General features: G+C 57.2%; 1 protein-coding gene across 1 annotated transcript in view; it reads left to right on the top strand.

The window, feature by feature from the left end:
* Positions 1–23,488, top strand: part of CFAP46 (cilia and flagella associated protein 46) — a 67,681-nt gene that overhangs the window by 33,050 nt on the left and 11,143 nt on the right. The window contains exons 32-55 of the mRNA XM_075533488.1: positions 695–843; positions 1,202–1,300; positions 1,527–1,659; positions 2,075–2,221; positions 2,855–3,055; positions 3,147–3,253; positions 5,011–5,187; positions 6,291–6,426; positions 9,740–9,928; positions 10,636–10,824; positions 11,637–11,768; positions 11,843–12,022; positions 12,169–12,339; positions 14,753–14,850; positions 15,398–15,474; positions 16,167–16,297; positions 16,438–16,559; positions 16,801–16,864; positions 19,538–19,550; positions 20,701–20,874; positions 22,298–22,368; positions 22,574–22,634; positions 22,773–22,808; positions 23,158–23,260. Of these exons, the coding sequence (XP_075389603.1) occupies positions 695–843; positions 1,202–1,300; positions 1,527–1,659; positions 2,075–2,221; positions 2,855–3,055; positions 3,147–3,253; positions 5,011–5,187; positions 6,291–6,426; positions 9,740–9,928; positions 10,636–10,824; positions 11,637–11,768; positions 11,843–12,022; positions 12,169–12,339; positions 14,753–14,850; positions 15,398–15,474; positions 16,167–16,297; positions 16,438–16,559; positions 16,801–16,864; positions 19,538–19,550; positions 20,701–20,874; positions 22,298–22,368; positions 22,574–22,634; positions 22,773–22,808; positions 23,158–23,260 (2,960 nt within the window). The remainder of the gene's footprint in view (positions 1–694; positions 844–1,201; positions 1,301–1,526; positions 1,660–2,074; positions 2,222–2,854; positions 3,056–3,146; positions 3,254–5,010; positions 5,188–6,290; positions 6,427–9,739; positions 9,929–10,635; positions 10,825–11,636; positions 11,769–11,842; positions 12,023–12,168; positions 12,340–14,752; positions 14,851–15,397; positions 15,475–16,166; positions 16,298–16,437; positions 16,560–16,800; positions 16,865–19,537; positions 19,551–20,700; positions 20,875–22,297; positions 22,369–22,573; positions 22,635–22,772; positions 22,809–23,157; positions 23,261–23,488) is intronic.

Below are 23,488 nucleotides of genomic sequence, written 5' to 3'. Positions count from 1 at the left end.
GCGGTCTAAGTCATGAATCTTTCCCCTGTGATGGGGCTTCCTTGTGTGTTCTGCTGAAAGGAGTTTCTTCCCAAAGATACTTTCTCAGGCTGTTCCCCCAAAGCTCCATCGTTTGCCTCTCAGGCTTAGATCTACAATCTACCTGCAGTTGCTGTGCACGTTTTCAGACGCGGAGATCCGACAGCCCCGCCTCCACTCCTCGGCAGTGCCCTGGGGGCCAGGGGCAAGGTGTCTGCGTCTCTGTCCTGACCCCAACATCTCATGGTTACTGGAGCTTTTTCATCCTGAGGGGTGGGGGTGGGGGTGGCTGGGAAAAGCCCCGCCCGTTGCTCTCCTAGAAGCTCTGGTCTCTTCTCCGCATTCCCCGCTGTGCTTCTGCGAGTCTTTGAAAATCGGCTGCTAGGGTCCAGTGAAACACGAACACAAGCACCCCAGCACAGACCAGGCCAACGTTCCCGAGCAGCATCTTCCCGTCCACATGGGGGCTGGGTCTCCACTCCGGCAGCTCCCCTGTGCCATCCCTGGGCAGTGGATGTGCTCTCTGTGGGGCCCCCAGGCATACTGGTTCCTGGCCCTGTGCTGGGGGGGGCATCATGGAGGGGCAAGTTCATTGCACAAAGACCCTACGAGCTAGTGGGTCCCAGGCCCGCCTCGTCTCTGACCGTGTGCGCGTGTGCACTGCGTGTTTTTGCAGACGTGCACTCTGTATTACCTGGACCACCTGGCCAGAGCCCTGAGGGAGCTGTCCCTGCACGCACTCCTGGTCCCTGTGCTCCAGCTGGCTGTAGTCATCGCACACGCTGTGGTTGAGAGCCCGAGCCTGGCCGACCTTTACCACCTCAGGTCGGTGCCACTGCCCGCTGGGGGACACCAGGAGGCAGGGAGAATGTCCTCCAAGCAGTATAGAAATGTACCACGTGGTGGACTAGAGATGCAAATAGTGAAGTCTCGGCTTTGAGAAAGTAGCCTGCATGGTATAGTGGTTATGCACTGGGCCTGTCCCCACAAGGCCAGCAGTTCGAAGCGGCTTGGTGGAGAAAGACCAGGCTCAGAGAGTTACAACCCTGGAGACCCACTAGGCAGCTCCGTCCTGTCCTGAAGGAGGGCCACGAGTCCACATTGGCTCGATGGCACAGTGGGTTTGGTTTTCGGGGGCCCTGCATAGAAACCTCACTCCCTCCACGCTGGCCCTTCCCCACAGACTGGCCCAGCTGTGCTCCGACCTGCAGCTGAGAGAAGCCGCGTCGTTTCATGAGGAAGTGGTGGGGCAGGTGTACATGACGGAGCTGGAGCAGGCTAGGTTCGTCTCCCGAGACACAGCTTGGGCTCCACGGTGTCGCCTGGCCTCTTGGTCCCACAAAGGGCACAGCCTGAAGCTCCCCTGACAAGTCGGTAGACCGGGGTGCTTGCTCTCTTGGTCCACACTCCCTGGACACTGGCCTCTTGACTGTAGACTTGGCTCCTTTGTTCTGGTGAAGCTTTGAGTGTTGGGTCTGGCTGGCCACGTCTATTTTTTTTTTTATTAGCTGCAGGAGAGAAATTGCTTTGAGGAAGGAGAAGAGCAAGGAGCCCCTGTTGGAGGAGAGTTTGCACCTGCTGACGGCGCCCAACTCCCTGGAGCTGCTCCGCGAGCACAGGGCCACGGCGGCCCAGGACAAGGTGAGGGAGCGGGCCGCACGCTTGGGTGGGCAGATACCTGAGAAGTGTGGAGGATGGGATCGGTGTGCCCACCCTGTGGGATGGCAGCAGGACCTGGGCAGTGTGGGTCCAGAATGGAAGCACAGATGCCCAATGGAGCCCCACCAGTTGGCGAGCAGCCCGTGGCCTCTGAAGGTTCACCAGCACACTGGAGACCACCGGAGCCGGCCCGGGCTTGGTCAGCTGGAAAGGAGCCCCTTAGTGGGAGCTGATGACTGGCCGTGACCTGCAAGGGCCCCAGAGCCCCCTGGGGCAAAGCTGAGGATGGGCTTGTTGGGTGGGCGGCAGCGGGTGAGGATGGAGCAGGCCCTGGGGCACAGTGTGGCAGGAGGTGGAGTCCAGATCAGCTTCTGCTGTCTGTCTGTGTGGCTTTCAGATTCTGAAGGTGAGCGAGGAGGCTGGGAAAGGCCTGGATGGGGCGTCTTTCCCCCTCCTGTGGACCCTCAAGGCTGAAGTGCTTTTGGAGATGGACCTGTACCAGCCCGCACGGCTACTGCTCTCTGAAGCACGCCTAGCCTTCCAGGTAGGGAGGCCCCGGGGTCCTGCAGTGGCAGGGCTGCCCACTGGGGGCACTTGGGGGCACCCGCTCCTGCGGAGCCCTAGGAGAGGGTGACGAGGCTGCAGCCTGGAGGGGTCTATATCACAGCACCCAGGGCTTCTCCAAACACCACGGTCGCAGCCCCCCGAGGGTGCAGGCAGCACCAGGCAGCCAGGTTTGCTGTCGGTGGACGAGGGGTCCTGGGCCGCTGCCGCTGTGCTTGTCCGAGAACTCCTGCTATCAACTCCTGCGCACACGCTTGCTAATGTGTATGTTTCATGACTGCGTGTGTGTGCAAAGGTGCGTGTGTACATATGTCTATGTATGTGTATACGTGTGTATGTGTGTGTGAATGCATAGGTGTCTGTACGTGGTTATGTTGTATACTTGTGTGTGTGCATGCATATATGTGTGTACATGTGTATTGTGACTGTGCTCTGATTGCGTATGCACATTGGTGTTTTGTGTGTTGTGAAGGGGTGTGTGTACGCACGTGTTATGGGTGTGCACACGCATATGTGCCCATGCGTGATGGGAGTGTGTGTGTGTGCACATGCTGCGGGTGGGCATTGCTGTGTGCGCGTGTGGCAGGAGCCCCTCTCTCTGGACCTTTTGTAGGAGCTTGACGAGCCGTGTGCGGAATCAAGATGCATGCAGCTCCTGGCCGAGTTGGCCAACAAGGAGATGAACCACAAACAGGCCGAGCGGCTGACTGAGCGAGCCCAGCAGCTGGGCGGCAACGAGGACTTCTGGTACCGCTCCACCCTGACCCTGGCCGAGACAATCCTGTCCTCAGAAAACCAGGACAGACACTTGGTGGTGAGGAGCAGCCTGGGAGGTGGGCCATCTGTCACCGCAGGCTGAAAGCAGCCCGGGGCATGTCCCCGTGTTGACAACCAGCTCCCCACAGGTGTGCCACCTGTTCCAGACACTCGCCAGCACTTTCTTGGCCCTCAAGAAGGAGCGGCCCAACAGGGCCCCCCTGCTGGACTTCAGCATCACCGACCTCGAGGCCAGGTAGCTGGCGGGAGGACATGGGTATGAAGTGGGGCTTTGTCCACAGGCGTCTCAGGCCCCGTTCCAACTGTGGGGATTCCCAGGCTCAGGCAGCTGGGGCCCGGTGACCCTGCCTGAGAAACCCCAATGGTCCTTGGGGCCTCGGTCACCACTGGGCTCTGCTGTGGGCACCCGGGGCCGCGAGTGGCAGGTGGTGAGGCCTCTGCCCGGGGTGTTCAGAAGCTGAACATCACTCGCTCCCTAATGCCCGAGAATGCTCCTGAGTTGTCAGCCACACACGGGCCATCACCAGTCCCCTTGCAGGACAGATAGTGGCCACCAGCGGGGCCTGTGCTGGGCCCTGGGGTATGCCATGTCCTCCTACTGCATGTGGCATGGTGCTGACCAAATGGTCAGGCACGGCGAGTCCATCAGGACCCCCATCCTTCTCTCTCTGCCGCCGACACTGTTACCCCTTAGGCTTCCCCTCCCTCCCATCCGTTTGCCTCTGAGCCTGTGGGGTGGAGGCTTGGTTGGAGTTGGGGTACATGAATGTCTGGGGCAGGGTCGGGCAGCATCCCCTGTCTCCTGGCCTCGCCCCTGACGATGGTGCCGCGACGGGTCCCGTGTCTTGCCCGCTGCCTTCGTCTCCTTTCCGGAGACTTGTTTGCGGGTTCAAGATGGACCATCGTTGGTCCACAACTTCTCTCGCAGTATTGGACAGGCCCTCACCCTGCCATGTTCCCCTGACTGTAGGCTTTTGTTGTTGTTGTTTTTTAATCATTTTATTGGGGGCTCTTACAGCTCTTATAACAATCCATGCAACAATTGTATCTAGAACATTTGTACACATGTTGCCATCATCATTTTCTAAACAGTCTCTTCCTACTTGAGCCCTTGGTATCAGCCCCTTTTCCCCCCTCCCGTCCCCACCCTCCCATGCTGGTGACCCCTTGATAATTTATAAATTATTATTATTTTCATATCTTATACCGTCCACTGTCACCCTTCACCCACATTTCAGCTGTTCGTCCCCCTTGGTGGGGGGAGGGGGTTCCCCCTTTCTCCATTTCCTCCCCCCACATTCCCCCTGCCCACATGGCATTGCTACTACCATTACTGTTTCTGAGGGGTTTATTTGTCCTGATTCCGTGTGTCAGGAGCTTTTATATGTACCAGTGTGCATGCTCCTGTCTAGCGGCTTTGTAGGCAGAACTGGGGTCATGGTAGTGGGGGAGGGGGGAGCATTAAAGAGCTAGACTAGGAATGTTGTGTGTTTTGTCAGTGCTAGACCGCACCCTGGCTTGCTCGTCCCTTCCTTGTGACCCTTCTGTGGGGGGATGTCCAGTTGTCTGCAGATGGACTTTGGGCCTGCATTCTGACCCCTTCGTCTGCATCAACCCCTGACCGTAGTTGATGGGCGCCCTCTCTTCTTGGATCTAACTGGTCTGCTCGGAACCAGGTGTCCGTTGATTGATCGGAGCAGACGAGGCTTCTTGGTTTAGTTTGTCTTTCTCTTCGGCTCCTCCCTCTCGGATGCTGCCCGCGCTGGCGGGAAGGCGCATGCGCCTCTGTCCTGCTTCTTCAGTGGGTGAGCCCAGTGCCCTCAGCTGGCGGTGACCCACCCTGGGGAGCTGGGGTTTCGCCAGCATTTCCTGCCACCCAGCCCGGAGGCCACAGGAGTGTTGCTGGTTGACAGAGAGGGTGTTGGCTGTCACTGCACCAGATGGACACGTGCCCAGGGGCTAGGGGCCGGGCTGACCAGCCTCACCCTGCAGGTGCATCAGCCTGCAGCTCCAGGTGGTCCAGGAGTCCTTCTCAAGCCACCCCTCAGAGTTCTTGGAGCTGCTGGTCAAGATGGACCAGAGCTTGGTGGACATCGAGAAGAAGTTCATTAGCTGTGGCTGCAGAGAACACTGTGTGGACGTGAAACTGGAGCGTGCCAAGATCAAGAGGTGAGACACGCCGCCAATGCTGCAGTCCACGCCTGCCTTCTCAGAACCACAGGCCTGCCTTCCCCCGGTGGCCCAGCCCAGCAGGACCACCCGGCGCAACCCTCCCCAGACACCCTGGGCTCTGCTGCTGCTCAGGGGCCCACGTACCCCTACCACCTCAGTATCTGGGGTGTCATGGTCCCAGCACCATCTTCATACACAGGGACATGGTGCACCCTATCTCAGCACACAGCACCCCACTGAGCACCGATGGCCACATTGTACACGCGTGCGTGCACACACACACACACACACCTCACACTCAGCTCTGGTCTCAGGAGGTGGCCCACACACACTAGTCACCTCCCTCCTGGGTCCTCAGACCTCCCCCCAACGGAGAATAGCTTGAAGGCTCCTGCAGGGGAAGAGCTAGTCTGACCTCTGGGCCTATGTCCAGTACAGGGAGCCCGACCCTGGGGACACCGTGGGGCTGCCCCTGCCCCATCAGCCTCAGAGAAGGACAGCAAACCATGCTGGGAGCCCCTGCACTCCTGGGCCCACTTCCTAAGGGGCGCCCCTCCTGCCCTCGGTCCACCCCCTTGGACCGGCACCAGCACACCAAGCTCAGCAGTGTGGGAGGGGGGAGCAGTCTGTGTCAGGAAAGGCAGCAGCCACCTGCTGGAGTTTCCGTCTGTCCTTTTCTGTATCACCAAGCACCTGCTCACGGGAGTGGGGGGGAGATGCACAGGCTTGGTGCTCACACAGAAGACTGGTGTCGCCCTGTGTGCTGTGTTATTTTAGCTTTTAAACCCCGTCATCTTTTCACATCAGACCCTAATAAGATCAGGAGCGTCGTCGTCATGTGGCCACTGTCCCAGTACACTTGCTGGGGATGGTGCTGGGACAAGGAGCCCACTGCTGCAGCTGTGAGGGGCCCCAAAAGGTCAGAGGTTAGAACATGGCAGCCTCGTGGCAGGCGAACGTTCATCAGGATCATGACCCTAGAAATCCCACGGACAGTCCGACTTTGTATTTTGGGTCGCCGCGAGGCGGAATCAATGGTGCCAACAACAGGGACATCGTGCTTGGACCGTCTGTCCTACACCCCTCTCTTATGTTGAAAGGTTGCGTGCCCAGGAAGAAGAAGACGAGGAACAGAAAACTGCATATTACCTGGAAGTATATGACCTGACCCAGAGAGCTGTGGCGGAGGCAGAAGAGCGATTTCACAGTGTTCAGGAGCTACTGTCCCTTCAGGACGTAAGTGTTTGTGCCACCGCCCTGCCCCCTTTCCATCAGCGTGCCACGGCCCTCGCTGTTGTTGGCAGGTGCCACTGAATCAGCTCCTACTCACAGTGGCCCGAGGTCTGGCAGACGGACACACTGGCCTGTTCTTCAGCGAGAGCCCATGGGTGCAGCCCCTGTGTCCATCCGTCCTGTCCAGGGCCTTCCTCCTCTCCGCTTCTCCTTTGCTTTCCAAGCATGATGTCCTCCTCCTGGGGTGGGTCTCTCCGGACAACACGTCCAAAGCACTGAGGCCAGGCCTCCTCGCATCCTCACCTCTAAGGAGCGCCCTGACTGCTCCTCTTTGAGACAGGTGTGCTGGGCCCTTTGGCAGTGCCCGGCACTCTCCCTGCTCCTGGCCAGCACTCCTTCCCTGGTCTTCCCTGTTCACGTCCAACTTTCACATGTACACGAGGTGGTGGGAACCCCCACGGTGTGGCTCAGGCTCAAGGTGACCGCTTTAAAGAGGTCCCGTGCAGCAGAGTGACCTAATGCAATGCGTCGCTTGATCGCCTGACCACTGATTCCATGAGCATTAACTGGATCCAAGCAAGGCGGACTCCTTCACAACTTGTCTTTCCTCCATCCATCACGACGTCACCTGTGGGTCCAGTTGCAAGGGTTGGGTCTGCCTTACACCAAGTGGTGATCCATGCGGAAGGCTGCAGCCCTTGACCTTCCTCAGCAAGTGCTTCCAGTTCTCCCCATCTGCAGAAGGAGGCGTGGCCCGACGCCTCCTCCAGTCCTGAGACCACATTCTTCTTTGTATAAGCCAGCTTCCCTAACTATGTCTCTGCGCACACCACCACCTCATCGACGGGCCCTGGTGGCACGGTGGTCGAGCACTCAGCTGATAAGCGAAGGGCCGATGGCATGAAGCCACCCACCACCCTGTGGGAGGAAGCTGTGTGTGTGTGGGGGGGTATCTGCTCCCTAAAGACTGCAGCCCAGGAGCCCTGTGGAGAAGTGTTGCTCAGCCTGTGGACCCCCCACGATTTGGAGTCAACCCAGTGCCCACCACCACCAAGAGTGCATCCCTTCCTGCCTCCACCCCCTTCACCATGCCCTCCGGGTGCAGGCGCAAGCCCCTCAGCTCCCTCTCTCTGCTGGCTGAGCTGCACCAACCTCCCAAACCACCGAGCTGGACAGAACGCGGGAAGCAGACCTCTGGACCCTGGATGTTAGGCACGGATGAAGAGTGGCTCCCGAGAGGGGGGCCCTACGTGCTCACAGGCACTGCAGCTGCAGAGAGGGAGTTCCTGCCCCTTGATGACCCCAGCCTGGGTAAACAGCACCAAGAGCCCACGCAGGACAGGCCAGGATAGTGTTGCCAGGGAGGAAACCCCAGAGAGCGCCAGGGGCTAGAAATGTTCAGCCTGGTGCTCATCAGCCCGTGCCTGAGCGGCAGACGGAACTTCCCACACAGACCGCGAGCAGCAGCGGCCGGCATCCACGCAGGCCTGGGCATGGCCCCGTCCCACCGGCCACTCTGGACAGCCGCATGCTCCCTGCAGCGCCCTAGCCTGCGTGTCAGGAGAACTGCAGTCAGGAGAAGAGTTGGCAGCAGGCGAGCACTACTCCAGACCTACGGAACATTCTCAGAAGGAAGAGCTCCTGTCCAGAGCCATGCTGGGGACTAGTTATTGGGATTCGCAAAGGATCCCAGCCCCAGAAGGTAACATGCAGCGTATGGAACCCCATTGCCCTTCACCAGTCAGTCATCCACTCCCCCACCCTGCCCACCGAGAAGGAGAGTAAGCCAGCCATTGAAGGCGACCTGGAACGGAGAGCACTGATGTAGGGTGGGCCCCGCAAGGGGGGGCAGAGTCATTTGCATGGTGGCATTTTCGCTACAAGGTGGAGAATGAAATAGAGAGTCTGCAGGAAGTGGCTTCGTTTGTAGGTAGGTTGTAGTGAACTTCTAAATAAAAATTTAGCAAGTTAAATCCAACAACATATTAAAAGGATAATATGCGTTATGACAACCAAACTGAGTCTGTCGCAGGAATATCTAACAATTTAGTTAACTATTTTTTTCGGGGGGTGGGGGAACCTAAGATATGAAAACCATAAATAACATCTCAGTAGATGCAGAACTGGCCCTTGACATTCCCAATTTTTAAAAATCGAACTCTAGGGGGGGAAAATCAAACTCTAGGAAGCTGTTCATAGATTAGGACTCCCTGGAGTTGGTCAAGGACATTTAAGAAAAATGAGAGCCAGCGTCAAACCGAGTGGTGGCCAACTGAACGTGTCCCCTTAGATTGGGGGTAAGGCACGCTAGGCCCTGCTGCCGGCTGTCATTGTCCTGGGGGTCCTAGCCAAGGCATGAAAGCAAGCGGAAAAAATGACAAGCATCCAGATTCGGAAGGAAGTTGCTCCCAGATGGCGTAGTCCTCTGTGTAGCAGCCTGTGGAATCCGCCAAACAAATGAAAGACATTGACGAGCGAGTGTAACGAGGTTGCAGGAGACAAGCACAGCATATGCATAGCAATCGCATTCTTCTTTACTAGGAACAAGGAACCAAACAGTGCCATCTGCAGGGCTTGAAAGTACAAAATGTGATGAAACATGTGAAAACTTGTACCCCGAAAGCGATACAACGTTACAGAGAGAAATCAAAGATGCCCAAACTCGATGGACTAGCACTCCATGTTCATGGATCAGAAGCTTCAGTCTTGTTAAGATGTCAGCTCACCCTAAATTTTCTGTAGGCTCAGGACAATCTTACTGAGATGACAGGATATGTTTTCATAGATCAACAAAGTGATGTTAGAGAAATATGAAAATACAAAGGACCTCAAAGAATCCACACAACTTTAAAGGGGTTGGGGAACAGAGGTGGAGGTCTAGCACCGCCTAATTTTAAGACTTATTAGAAACTGTAGGACTCAAGAAAGGGCCGTGTGAAAGTGGAACAGTGTTGGCGGGACAGAGTGGGAAATCCAGAAAGAGACAAACAACGAACGAGCAGCTGATTTTCAATAAAGATATAATTAAAGGACAAGAGCTGAACTTCAGTGCCTCCCTTGGGTCACGATGGGTCCGAGACCTGAGCCCTCAAACTGCCAGAGGGCACCTAGGACAGTGCCCCTGCAGCCGTGAGCTTGGCAAAGCGTCGTCCCTCAGACGCAGAGTGACAAAGTGTGTTTGCTGGAGTGTGCAGGTTTCAGAGTTCGCACAGTTCGCACAGCTGAGTGTGCGTCGGCCGCGGCTGCGCCTCGGTGATGTTGCTGTGAAGTGCCCCGGGCACGGTCGCAAGCTTGACCTCGCACCTGGCCCTTTCAGCTGCAGAGCTCCAGCTCGCCCTTGGGGAGGAGGCTGGCGCAGCTCAAGCTCTCCCTGGCCGAAGGGGCTCTGGACATGCTCCAGCTCCTCTGGGAGGAGAGCCTGGAGCAGAGCCTGGAGCAGGGCTCATTGGACAGGCTTCTGGCCGACTACCTGCACAGCACGAAGGACTACAGCTCCGTAGGCCTGGTGAGTGCTGCCGCCGCTCCAAGCACCTCCACCCGCGCCAGGCCCCGTGCTGACGTACTGTGCTGACGTTGACGCAGTCTGGCTCAGAGGCAGCTCTTTCCTCACTGGGCGCACCTTATAGCAGGCAGATTAGCACTGGGGAGTTGGGCGGGGCGGTGGAGGAATCCATCGCTGGTCACCAGCCACCAGCTTCCCGCAGCCTGTGGGCACCGAGTCCAGCTGAGAGGATTGGCTGTTGGCCATGAGAGGCTGACCCCTGCCTGTCTTTGGAGCTGATACTTGGAGGGGATTTAACTGGGTAATAAAATGGGGGTCTTCTTAACAGCTGCCCCCCAGGTGCTTCCACAGCCTTACTTCCTGAGTCCCCATCTGCCTGGCCTGCACTGGGCCATGCATGAAAGGTCTCAATCAGTTATCTTTTTCTTTTTTTTAAAGACAAGCTGAATTTTCAAACTAGCCTCTCTTGGAAGGAAATACAGTCTTCCAGTTGGGCTGTTTTCTTAGATCTTGTGAGGCACGAATGAGATTAGTGTGACATAAATGGGCCAGAGATGGTCCTGGACTTGAACTTGGTTGCCTGTATGTAGCTGCTTGTCAGGTTTGGGTGGATTCCCCGGCAGAGCAGAGGGGTTCCGGGAGGCGCGGCTGGGGTGGTGTGGTGTCCTATGCCATCCGGTGGTGACGGTGGTGTGGTCTGTGTCTCTGAGCAATGGTTCCTGCTGAAACGGACCTTGGCACACACCGTGCTGGCCCAGCTCAACAGCCTGCAGTCCTTTTGCACCAGCCGCACCGAGAGACGTGCACACATGCTGGGCCTGATGGGAAGGGCCCTGCGCCTTCTGGCTGCAAACGCCAGCCCCGTGTCCCCTGCCGTCTACTGGGACGAGAGCCTCCTGGTATGTGACGGGGTGGGGTACCCACTTGTGCTCCTCAGCTGAGCTACAGGCAGAGATCTGGGGTGTGGAGTATCTATCGAGGGACAGTGCCCTATGGTGGGTGGGGGATGGCCTGGCCTTTAGCCAGGCTAGCAGAACAGAATAGGGGTCACGGGTCTCTGAGACAAACTCGTGGGGGCAGGTACGAGAGGGGGCTCACAATAGGGGTCAGAGGACAGGGAAAGCACACCCACACCAAGTCACAGCCCCCGACAGTCATTCTGATACCCCTGTCCTCACCAAGACTTTGAGGTAATTCTAAGTAGAGTGTCCCCAAGACCTGGTGAAGCCTGCTCACCCCAAGTCCTCGAGGCCTTGGCTCACCCACCCCAGCAGAACACCCCAGGCACCAGCCCGCCCCAGAGATGGCTGGACCCCAAGGAACAACAGTGTCCATTGGTTGTGGTGGATCAGCCGGTCTAAGCCACAGGGCTTCATCCAGGGACTTGCTCCCATGCCAGCCTGAGCTGTGCACACGTAGCACCGTGGGTGGCAGGGCCTGTGCCCCATCTGGGCAGCATGAGTGGGCAGCGACAGGCCAGGTGAAGGGCAGCGGGCTAGGTGGCTCCGCTGGAAGGTAGAGGGACTCACACACCTAGGTAGGAGTGGAGTGGGGTCCCCCCCGCACCGCCCTGGCATCGAGGCGGGTGCAGCTGGTTGGAGTCCTGCAGCAGGGACCCATCTTGCCCAGGGTATCTGCCCCGCCTTCCAGGGGCCATTTAGTGGGGTGGGGGGGGTGGGCACCTGAAGACCCATCCCCTGCGGCCTCCCAGGTGGAGCCCAAGCCGAGCAGTCTCAAGTCCACAGAGGAGGCCGAGGAGGAAAGTGCTGATGAACACAGCTTGACTCTGCCAGCCGACAGGGTGCTGCCTGAGGGCCCCAGCAAGAAAGGCGCTCAGCTGAAGGTAGCCATCCCCCCTCCTGCCGCCCAGCATGGGATGCCACCCAGCCTGACACCCCTTCCCCCACCCCGCCCCAGAAAAGGACCGTGCTGGCACAGCAGTACTTGGCCCAGGCCTCTGAGGTGCTGCTGCAGGCCCTGCAGGCCTCACTGGGCACAGGGGCCCTGGACGTGGCTGCCGCCGCTAGCCTGGAGCTGGTGGAGTGTGCGGGCACCCTGGACCTGGCCACCAGCCTCCAGTTCCTGGCTCTGTCTCAGGTATGCCCCTACACTCGCCCCAGGACCCCAGTCCCTGGCCCCTGAGGACAAGGAGTGTGGCGGCCAGTGCCTTTGGACGGGAACGGGGCCTCCCTGCCTGGGGGCCCTGTGTGCCCAGCCCCCAGCCCCAGCATGGTCTCTTTCAGAGCTGCTCGGCCTCAGAGATGATGCGGGAGGTCCTGCTGGCCGCCACGACCAGCACCAGCAGCTCCCAGCTGGCAGCCCTGCTGCAGCTGCAGGTCCGGCTGAGGGCCCAGGGCAGGGCGGCCACTGACCTGTGTGCCAGTGTGGAGCAGGGCCTGGCCACCATCTCCAAGGTGAGGGACAAGCAGGGTGGAGCAGCTGCTGTGAGCCAGCCTTCCTGCCAGCTTCAGTACCAAAGAGGGCAGCTTGGAGGCCCACTGTTGGCACCCCCTCAAGGCTTGGGCTTCCTGGGGTCAGGGAAAGGGTGGCCCACTTGGAGGGGCTGTGAGGGGAGTCAGCCTGCAACAACTGGCACTGAAGCCTGTGTGTGTGCATATGGGTTTGTGTGTGTTGGTACCTGCCTACGCATGTGTGTTGTGTCTTGGGATGCATATGTGTTGTGTGTACGCATGCCTGCATGTTTGCATTATGTCTGTGTGTGTGCACTGCGTGTACTTGGTGCATGCACACGCGTGCATACCTGCAATGACCTGTGTCTGAAGGTGTGCATACATTTCTGCATGCTCATACAGGCTTACATGTGTGTGTCCATGTATAGCTGCATGTACATGTTGTGCACACACAGATCTTGTGCACATATTTGTGACTGCACATGTGTGTATGTGCACACATGTTTGTGTGACATCCATCTGCATGTGTGCATGCGTGTGTGTCTGTCAGGGTACCCGCCCTAACACATCATCACGGGTCGGATAGGCACAATTGTACCGCAATATTAAGTAAAGATTATAGTGAAGTCATAGAGAGCATGAGAGACAGAAGCGAGATTGAAATAATGGAGGCAGACACATATCATGGTAGCATGCTCACCTCAGCCCCACTTGGTGGTCCACGTGGAGAGAGGGGGAGGGGAAGGAGGACAAGGGGAAAGGGAACAGGAGAGCGAGGACCGAGGAAGAGAGGATGGGGGAGTGTAGAGAGGCCAAGAGAGATCTTTATTGCTAACTGTGTTGGACAGGGTTCTCTAGAGAGACAAACCAGATTGCTAGTAATTATATATAAATATATTTATAAAGATAGATATATAATTCAAGAAATGAACCATTAAATTATATACAGATAGATAATACAAGAAATTAACAGTTAAATTATAAAGCAGTGAGACACTAGCAGTGTTTTAAGGTTTGAGAGCCGCCAGTTGCCAGTCCCTTTCTGTAGAGAGAGCTGCAAACAGCAAACAGCAAGGCAGGTCACCAACTGTCGGTCCCCAGCTCTAGAGACGAACATTCCAATCGTGTGGGCTTAAAGAGACCTTAACTTACAGCGACACAGTCCACAGGCTAGGCATCCCCCAGGTAGTGTACCCCTTTAAATTGAGGCACAGAACAAGCAAGGCAGCCGCACGCAAGTCCGTTGATTAAAGAACGAGAGACAAGCAAGGCGAGGCTCACCGAGCCATTTATCCCTCTGTCCTTCAATTAATCCTACTTGTGTTTACACGCCAGGCTGGCACAATAAACTATCGCACTAACCCAGGCCTATATACCTTTGGGGGGTGTGCAAGCCCCCTAATTACAGATGAAAACATATGTCACAGGAAGGGGTTATATTATAGGTAATACAGCAAGGAGGGGGGGACAATCTAGGGATACACGCAATAGGAAGAGGAGGGATTGGGGATATCCATGTGACAGGCAGGGCGGATCCTAGATTCAAGATGGCAGCCTAACTGTGGATGTCACTGAGCAGGTTTGACCTGTTCTCTGGATCAATCGCCATAGGTGTAAACTCCACCTACAGGGACCAGCCCCAAACCTTTAGAGAGAAGTAGCCCATTGTCTTTAACAGCAGGGAATGGGGCCTACCTGTGTGGGACCAGACAGTAGTCTGGCAACTGACTGCCTTCAGGGAGGTAACTTGACAATCCTTTACCATCAGCTGCAAGCAGTGTCCCAAGTCTAACATATATTTGGGGGAGACGACTTGGGAGAAATCTTTGTTTCCCACATGTGTCTATATGTGCAAATGTCCTGGTGAGTGTGAGTACATGTACATTGTCAGTGCCGTGTCTGCACGTGAACATCTGTGCATGTGGACACGTTTGTTTGCACACAAATGTGTGCATGCATGTCAGCTGTACCTACGTGTCTCTGTGCATACACGCATTTCTCTGTGTTATGCGGGCATATTTGTGGTGCAGGGTGTCTCTGTATACAAGTGTCTGTGCGCACATGTTTGTGTGTGTGTGTGTGTGTGTGTGCATACCTGTAGTGTCATGTGTCACCGTGAGCATGTGTGGTGTGTAGGACTGTGCCCGCAGGGGTGCAACTAGATAATGTTCTGGCCCTACTTCAGGTTGGGTTCAAGTGGGCACCAGCATTCTGAGGCCCCTGGAGGGCTCCCAGCAGAAGGTCCAAGCCTGCCCTCAACCCAGTGCTGGGAAGAGCTCATGCCCACAGTCCCTGCCCTTCCGAGGGGACTGGGCCACAGCGCCCGCATATTGAAACCCGGGCTAAGCCGCCTCTCGTGACAAGGACGTGGGGCTTCGCTCAGCCTGAAGTCCACTCGCTCTCTGTGGCCCCCCAGGCTTGGCAGAACCTCGGGGTGACCGAGCAGCATTTCACCCTCCTGAGCGAGGTCCCTCCCATGTTCCGGGTCCTCTTTCTGCACTATTCGCAAGACAGGTATGTCTGGCCAGCCCGTGCTCGTTACCCACGGAAGGCTCCCACAGTTGGAGCTCCCAGCCCGCTGCTCCGCGGGAGGAAGGGCAGGCTATCCGCCCCTGTAAAGATGGACAGCCTCCGGAGCCCAGCGGGCTGCTACTCTGTCCTGCAGGGACATCCACTCCCTTGCCTACAGCAGATACAGCTGTGGGCAAGTTGGGTGGTGGGGGGAGCTGGGAGCCAAGGAAACAGCCTGTGAGTCGGAGCCCCCAGAGCAGCCCCCACCCCCAGCAGGGTCCTGCTGGCAGAGATGAGGACGTGGGCACCGGGACCCTCTCCTAGCTCCCATGCCCTTGCAGACCTGTGAGGCCCTGTCGGTCTGAGAAAGAGGCTGAGGCATGACCCCCAACACCCTTCTCTCAGGCGCAGGGCCCCTGAGGCTAGTCAATGATGGCTGGGTAGGGGTGCTGTGGGCGCCATTGCTGTGGGGCCAGGACTGCCGTGGCAGGGGCCTGGGACCCCCCCGAGGGCCGTGTGGGGGGGTGATCGCGCGTGGCTCCTCCCACAGGTCCCGTCTCTATGGCGCAGTGTTCGAGAAGCCCAAACTGGTCTCTGCACCCAAAGGAAAGCAGGTCGCGGTGGGTGGTGAGTCCCTGTGCTGGGCCAGCCCAGCAGCTGAGGGGTGGGGGTGGGGGGGTCAGGCAGGGCAAGTTTCAGGGCAGCAGGACTCAAAGTAGCTGGGGGATGTCCTGCTCTTGGCCTCATCTAGCATCCTAACCCGCCAGAACCCAGGATGGAGTCGGTTCTCTGGAGCCACCGGGGCCCTTCCACCACAGGGTGCAGACCTTAGGGATTTGGCAGGCTAGGCACGTCTTGGGCTGAGTGGTGGGGCTGTGTCAGGCTGGGCGTGTCCTGGACGACAGGGGGTGGGGCTGTGCAGGGTGGGCAGCACCCCCAGCACCCCTTGGTGGTTTTACTGAGACCCCCAAGCCCAGGAGGAGCCATGCACCTGTTGTGGCTCCCTGTGAACTCCTGGGCCCCAGACGCGCGCCCTGCTGTGACAGAGACCCCATGTGAGGCTGGGCCCTGAGTGCCCGTGGCCCTGAAAGGTGGTACTGGCCTGTGAGTCCTTTGCTGGTGGGAGATTCTAGGACTGCCTTCCTAGGCCACCCCCCGCCCTCCTGCTGGCCAACTGCCTGTCAACACTCTTGACCCTCCATATACAGACGTCACAGTGTCCACCCCCCTCCCTCAAGGCCCCCGTTGTGTGCCGGGCACTGACCTGTGGCTGAGGGCAGGCTGTGACTGCTGCAGGCTTGGCCTCTTCCTCCCCGCAGGCTGCTGCCGGGTGGCTCGGGTGACGGTGGACCCCAGTGTCCTCGTGAACCTGCTGACCAGCATTCAGCAGTTGCGGGAGCAGCCAGTTGTGGAGACCTACATTGAGGAAAAGGCCCTAGGCAACGACTCGGTGAGCGGCCTGGGTGCCATGCTTCCGCCCAACCGGGGACCCCTCAGGCTGGTGGCTCTGGCCAGGCGGGACAGGGCCGGGGGAACCCGCACCAGGGCTTTTACGGGGTCCTCCCTCCCGGTGCTTTCCGATGGTGACAGATACTGGGCACAACACAAAACTCCCAGGATGAGAATTACCTGCAGGCCTTCAGTGAAGTCCTGACTCCCCTGGAGGAGTACCTGAAGCCACTGTTCCCGCTGATGGCGTGTCCCGAAGCCAAGTAGGTGCAGGTGGGGATGCTCGGGCCTCGGTGCCCACAGGACTGGCGGTGAGGCTGAGTGGGGCAGGCCCACTCTGCTGAGGTCAGACCCGCTCTGGTCAGTCCGTCTCTGGCCCGTGGCGGTGCGGGGCCCCATCTGAAGATCCTGGGGGCAGGAGAGGAAGGGGGTGACGTATGCACAGCCCACGATGTGTGTTCTCAGTGAACAAGTGGAAAGCCAGCCATGTGCCCCGAATTTCAGAACACAGATCCCCGTGCCCGTGATGGAGCCTGGAAAGCCCAGGGGCAAGGACAAAGAAAGGAAGGTGTCTACGCCTCCAGGTGAGTGGTGGTGAGTACCCCGCCCAACACAACAGAGCACCCCCTCAGCGGCAGCCAGGACCCGCCCCTCCCTCTGAGGTGCTCACAGGACCCTGGAGGGAGGGGGCGACTCCCTGCTCTGGTAAAGAGGCTGCTTGAGGCTTCCAGAATGTATGTGCATCTGTGTGTATGCCTTCATCAGTGTGCACATGCATGTCTGTTCATGCGTGTACATGTGCATGCGTGCATGCATGCATTTCTGTTCATGTGTGTCCATGTGTGTGTGCCCATGTGTGTGTGTGCAAGTATGCCTCTCTGTCTGCACTCGTGTGTACATGTATGTGCGTTGTGTGTGGTCGTGGTGTGTATTTGAATGCATGCATGTGTGTGTGCTCACGTGTGTGCATGTGTGTCCAAGTTGCTGCTGCTGTCAGGTGCTCTCAAGTCAGTTCCCGTGAACAACTGAGTCAAACACTAACCAGTCCTATGTCGTCCATCAGCTGGTCTCATGGATCTTCCCCTCCACTGTACCAAGCCCAGTGTCCGGTGACGTGTCCACAGTCTGAGCCAGCCAGCCCTCAGGTGGAAGGAGCAGGTGGCTGTACTTCTGTCAAAGCAGATTCGTTTCGGGCAGCCCCAGTGTGCACGCTCAGTACTCCTCACCACGAACTCCGACTCACCAGGTCTTCTGAGGCCTGCTGCACTCAGCGCCCATCTGTCACGTGCACACGAGATGTTAGAAAACACAAGCACCAAGGTCCTCAAAAGGACATCTTGGCTCTTTAACACTGTAAAGAGACTTAGCCAGTGCGGTGTGTAAAATGAAGTCCTTGACAATGTCAGTCTTTTGTTCATCCATCATGATGCTGTTTGTCGGCGGCTGTGAGGATTTTGCTTTCTTTACATTGGTTGCAATCGACACCAAAGGCTCCAGCCGTTGATCTTCATCAGCAAGTGCTTCACATCCTCCTCACTTTTAGCAAGCCAGCCTGTGTCCTCTGCACATCACAGGCCCTGGATAAGTCTTCTCCAGTCCTGAAGCCCCTCCTTCTTTGTCTAATCCAGCTTCCAGGATTACTGCCTTAGCGTACAGTTGAATACGTTTGGTGAGAGGATGCAAGCCTGACACGCACCTTTCTGGACTTTAAACTGTGCCCTTGTTCTGTCCGCACAGCCTTCTGTAATCCCTGTTCTCCTCAAGGCCACCCATACTTGTCCATGAGCCACGCAGTTGAACACCTTTGCGTAGTCAGTAAGACACAGTAAGCATCCTTCTGGTGTTCTCTGCTTTCAGTCAAGGTTCAGCAGCATCCCTCAGGCTGTCTTTTTAACCTGGCTTCCTGGCAGCTCCCGTCAATGTTCTGCTGCAGTCGTTGCTAGATGACCTTCAGAAAAGCCTTACTCGTGCGTGGTGTCACTGGTAACGTCCTTGAGTCTGCGCAGTCTGCTGGGCCACCTTCCTCTGGGATGTGTACAAGCACGGGTCTCTTCCAGGCTACTGGGCAAGGACCTGTCTTCCAGATTTCCTGGCGTACGTAGACGAGGAAGTGCTTCCATCGCTCCCTCGGCTTCTAGAAACCTCACCCTTCGGCATCCTTGATCCTGGAGGAGCAGGAAGTCGGCTCGTTCTTCTCTGCGTGGTGACTGTGCATGCTTCCCGTCGTCTTTGGGTGTTTCCTGCCCGTAGATCTTTGAATACTGAAACTCAGGCGCTGATTTTTTCTGGAGCTCATTCAGTCTCAGACACGGGGACTATGCACTTCCTTGGGGTTTTCTCATTCTGGGTTTCTGCACATTTCATTCTTTAGCATTGGCTTCTCTAGCTGCCCACTGATGTTTTCTGTTCAGCCCTTTGGCGCCCTCCTTGCTGCCATGTTCCAGTCTCTGCTGGGGGGGCAGTTGCGCCTGTTCTTCCTGCCTTTCTCACGACTCTTGCTTTCTTCATGTGTGAGTTCTTGGCCTCCCGCGGCTCCTCAGATCTTCTGCCACTCGCGTTCAGTGTGTTAAATCTTTTCTCGAGACCATTTCTCAATTCAGATAGGAGAGACTGACGGCTGTATTTTGGTTCTCATGAGCTTGCTTAATTTTCTCCAGCCTCAGCCTGGGTGGGCCTGTCCCACAGTCAGCCCTGCCTTGCTTTGGCTGGTCCTATTAAGCCTCCCCTTCAGCTCTCCACACAGATGCAGTCGATTTCACTCCATCAGCCGAGGTCTCCCAGGGTTGCTGTCAAAAAAAGCACATGCTGTGAGGAGGGGTTTGTCTTGCAGAAATTTCACCACCATTGCAGCCTTGCTCGTTTCTCCGTGTACTGCTCTTGTTTCCAGAATATGCGTTCCAATCACCAATGGCTATCAAGGCATCTTGGCAGCATGTTTGATCGATTTCACATAGAAGCCATTGGTGGAGTTCTTCAGTGTCTTCATCACTAGCTTTAGTGTAGGAGCTCTGGGGGTATCGTGGGTTACATGTTGGGCTGCTAGCGATGAGGTCAGAAGTTCAAACCCACCAGTCACTCCATGGGAGAAAGACAAGGCTGTCTGCTCCCGTAAAGATTCACAGCCCAGGACATCCCCAGGGAGAGTTGCCACCTGTCCTGGAGGGTCACTAGGAGTCAGAATCCACTCAGCGACCGTGGGCTTTAGGTTCAGTGATTGTGTGTAATTTGAACAACTAATTAGACTTCCTGTGGGTGTGTGGATGTTCTCACAGCGTCAGACTGCAGGGTGGGGCTTGGAGTGCTCTTTGTGGTGGAGCATGTGATGTCACTCTTAGCAGAACAGCAGTGCCAGTCCACTCCAGCCCCCCGTGCCTGTGGCATCAACCGCGACGCATTCCACTTCATTCTTGACCGCTTCCATGGTCCTGAGTCCCTATTTGTAAAGCCGTGTGCTGATGGGTCGTGGGTGCTTGCTGCTGTTGCTCTCATTGAACACGTGAGGGCTGAGTGTTTGCCAGCTCTGTGAGGAGGAGGCCGCTCGTCCTCAGTCAACATTCTGGGTGTCTTCCGACGAGAGGGGGCCCTCTACCAGCCTCTGTCTGACCAGGTGCTGTTGCTGCTGCGCGTAGGTTTTCCATGCTAACCCCCCCTGAGGCAGATTGCTCATCTTTCTAGTCTGTCTGATTCTGGAAGCTCTGCTGAGATGTGCAATAGGTGGGGTGGCTTCCTGCACCACAGCAACATGCAAGCCGCCCCAGCGTGAGCCTGGCAGATGAGTGTGTGTGTGTGTGTGTGTGCGCGCATACATGGATGTCTGTGTGCTGCTGCTACTGCAGCTCATAGATTTTCTGTGTTAATCCCTCTGAGTATATTTGTGTGCATGAGTGTGCCTGCCATATATATTAGTGTGCACATGTGTATATGTGCATGCATGGGTTTACATGCATGTTTGTGTGTCATGCATTGTTTATACCCATGTGTACAATGTGTAATAATGTATGTTTGTGTTGCGCATGCAGTTCAGGCACTTGTGTGTGGTGTACATGCGTGTACACACGTATGCATGTTTTGTGTGCACTTTGGCATGTGTGCATATGTACATACATGCATGTATTGTGTGCACTGTTGTGTGCACACACGTACTGTGTGCGCGTGTACATTCATGTGTTGGGAATACACTTTTGTAAATGTGCACGCGTGTGTAATGTTCATATGTGTATTTAAATTCATGCATGTGTCATATATACGTGTGTGTGCAGTGTACATGCATGCAAGGGCTTCTATGTGTCTTGTGTGCTTTTGTACGAGTGCACACTTATGTGTACCAGGAGTGTGCATGTGTTGTGTGCACATGTACACCTGCACACAGAGCCTCAAGAGCTCAATGTCAAGCTGCCATTTCAGCAACTGCTACAGTCACACCTGAGGTTGCAGACAATGTCATCCTGATCGTGGACCGGCCCCTCCTGGAGCTGCCCTTGGAAGGCCTGTCCATGTTCGACGAGGGGGCAGTGTCCTCTGTATCTCGGGACTTCTCTCTCCAGATGCTAATGAACCGCCTGCGCCAGGAGGGGACAGGTGAGAGCCCCTTGTCCACGTGGAGCCAGAGATGGAACACAGCTTAAGTGCGTGTGTGGTGGCCAGGAGTCTCAGCTCTCAGAGGCGTCCTCGGCCACAGGCAGGACATGCAGGTGTGCTCTCAGTTCTTCCCAGGGCCATGCCCACCCATCTGCCTGCACAGAGCCACTCCAAGGGCAGGGCTGGTGGTGAGTAGGCAAGATGCTCCAGGAGAGGCCCCACTGGGGCCTGGGGGCTTGGGGAGCTGGAGGGGGGTTCAGTGGTGTTTTCTCACTGGGTGTGTTGACACAGCGGCTGTAGACCTCAGTTCAAACACAGGGGGCAAGCGCTTCCTTCTGGCGAAGCCCCAGGCCATCCAACGAGACCACCGGGAGGCAGGTCAAGGCTGTGAATGAGCACTTGCAGTGAGGTACACTGACCCTGAGGGGCTCAGACCAGGGCAGCCTCGGGGCAGCCCTGGGGATGACTGGGCAGCATCTCAGGCTGCAGGCAGGGCAGAGAATGGGAAAGCCGGGCTGAACATCAGAGAGAAGGGGACCCCAGGCCCGACTGAGCATGGATCCGAGTGAGGAAACTGCCCAGGTCAGGCATCTGAGCCCCACGGCAAACCCCTGGGAGCCGGTTCCCACTGGTCATAACCCAGCAGGACATCGTCATGACCTAGGGTGGACAGCCCCGCCTTTTACCGACAGAGCGGCTGGTGGGCTGAACTGCCCACCTTTCAGGTGTCAGCCCACTGTTTCCACCCAGTGAGGGAAGACCCACCCAACAGGAGCACCCCCAGTGCCCACAAGGGGCCCATGGGGAAAGGCCTCATCCCCACTGGACTTACAGTGGCTTCCACAATGATTGGCATGACCAGAAGGGTTTCTGAATGGGGTTCCTGAGCAAACGGAGCCCCCAGAGTGTCAGGCAGTTCCATAACATTCTCAGGATTGAAAATGCCCAGCATTCACTCTGCTGGTCCTTACCATGGGGCTCACCTTTTTTCCACGGAGTGGAGGTTAGCAACCCAATACCCAATACCTAACCCCAAAATACACAGACTCTGACACCCAATAAAAAAATGACCAGCAGGAGTTAGAGAAGCAGGGAACCATGACTCCTACTGAGAAGGAAACAAGCCAGGGACAGAAACAGGCCCGGAGACGGCAGCTGAGTCACCATGGACAGGATGCTGGCAGAGCTGTATCCCATGCTCAGGAGGCCGGGCGTGCACAGGAGGGCCACAGATGTGACTTGGGTCCAACTGGACTGGCCAGTGTCCTGGGTGGGGAGACGGCCAGTTGCGTGGTCGGGAGCTTCGCGTGGTGCACCTGTGTGAAGTCTCCTGGACCAAGCTGGATGTTTGGGAGATGGCTGACATGCCTACTTCACCCAAAGCAGAAAATCACCCGTCAACCCTCTTCTCTCTCTCTGACAGAGGGTGGAGCACGGAAGGAGGGCAGAGCCAAGGAACCCAAGAGGAGGAACATAGGCAGGAAGGGCAGGAAGGTGGGCAGCCTGCAGTGGGACCCGGACTGCAGTGGGGGAAGAGGGACAGCTGGGGGGACCCAGGGCCGTATTGGGGGGGCAGTTGGAGGGATGGCTAGGGGTGTGGGTGCAGCTGGGAGCCAAGGGAAGCAGTGGAGGGAAGTGGAGAGCCCCCCAGGGCCTGGGGGGGTGCACGTATAGAAGTCTCTACCACTACTTCCCTCAGGGAAGCATTCCCCGGATCCTGCCCCCCAACTGCAACATCATCGACTCAGACAACTTCAAGTGTATCCTTTCCAGCAATGACCCAGCACCCCTGACCCATCTCCCGCACCTCGAGCACCCCCCTCTGCTAACACTTTGATGCCCCACCCCAAGCCCCGCCTCGCCTGTGGCCGAGCACCCTCTCCTTGACTGCGCCCCAGTCGTCGCAGACCCCTTTGAGGAGGCCCAGTGCATGGGTGAGCACCTGCGCGACCGATGGATGCAGCTGAGGCTTCATTTGGGGAGGCGGGCATCCCCTGTGTCTTAGCTCCACTGGGCTCAGGCAGACAGAACGGGCCTTAGTGCACTGGCGGTTCTGTGGGTCCAGCTCCCCACCCAGCCAGCTGCTGCCATGCCCTTGGGCCCTGTCTTCAACCTTCAATCTGCCTAAAGTGGTTTTCGGACTCGGGGTGTGTGTGTGTGGGGGGGGGGTGGTAACATGGCCCCCTGCTGAGATCCAGGCCAGATGGGCAGGGTGGACTGGTATCCATCATTTGCCCCCGCCCGCCCCCGTGACCCGGGGCCTCCCCTCAATCTCTTTTGCAGAAGCCTTGACTCCTGTCTTCATGACCCGGGAACTTGTAGAAAGATTTCGAGAGACTTTCACGAACCGCTGGACGGGTCACCTGGGAAACAAGACCTTCCCGAGGTGAGGGGCTGCGCTGGGGTCGGGCTGCTCCCAGGACCCGCCCCCCACAGGCCAGAGGCCCCACCTTCTTCCTCCGCACATCACTTCACGATCCTGCCCTTTTCAAAGGCCCTCCTAGGCTTCTACATACCCACATCCCCATCACCCCCCTGCATTAGCCCTCCCCCTCCACACCCCTTCCCTGAGCTCCTGCCAGTCAGGCAGCAGGGTCTGGGCCCTCCAGGGACC

The sequence above is a fragment of the Tenrec ecaudatus genome, chromosome 16, assembly GCF_050624435.1.
Source record: "Tenrec ecaudatus isolate mTenEca1 chromosome 16, mTenEca1.hap1, whole genome shotgun sequence".
Lineage (NCBI taxonomy): Eukaryota > Metazoa > Chordata > Mammalia > Afrosoricida > Tenrecidae > Tenrec > Tenrec ecaudatus.
This window is presented reverse-complemented; position numbering and strand designations above follow the sequence as displayed.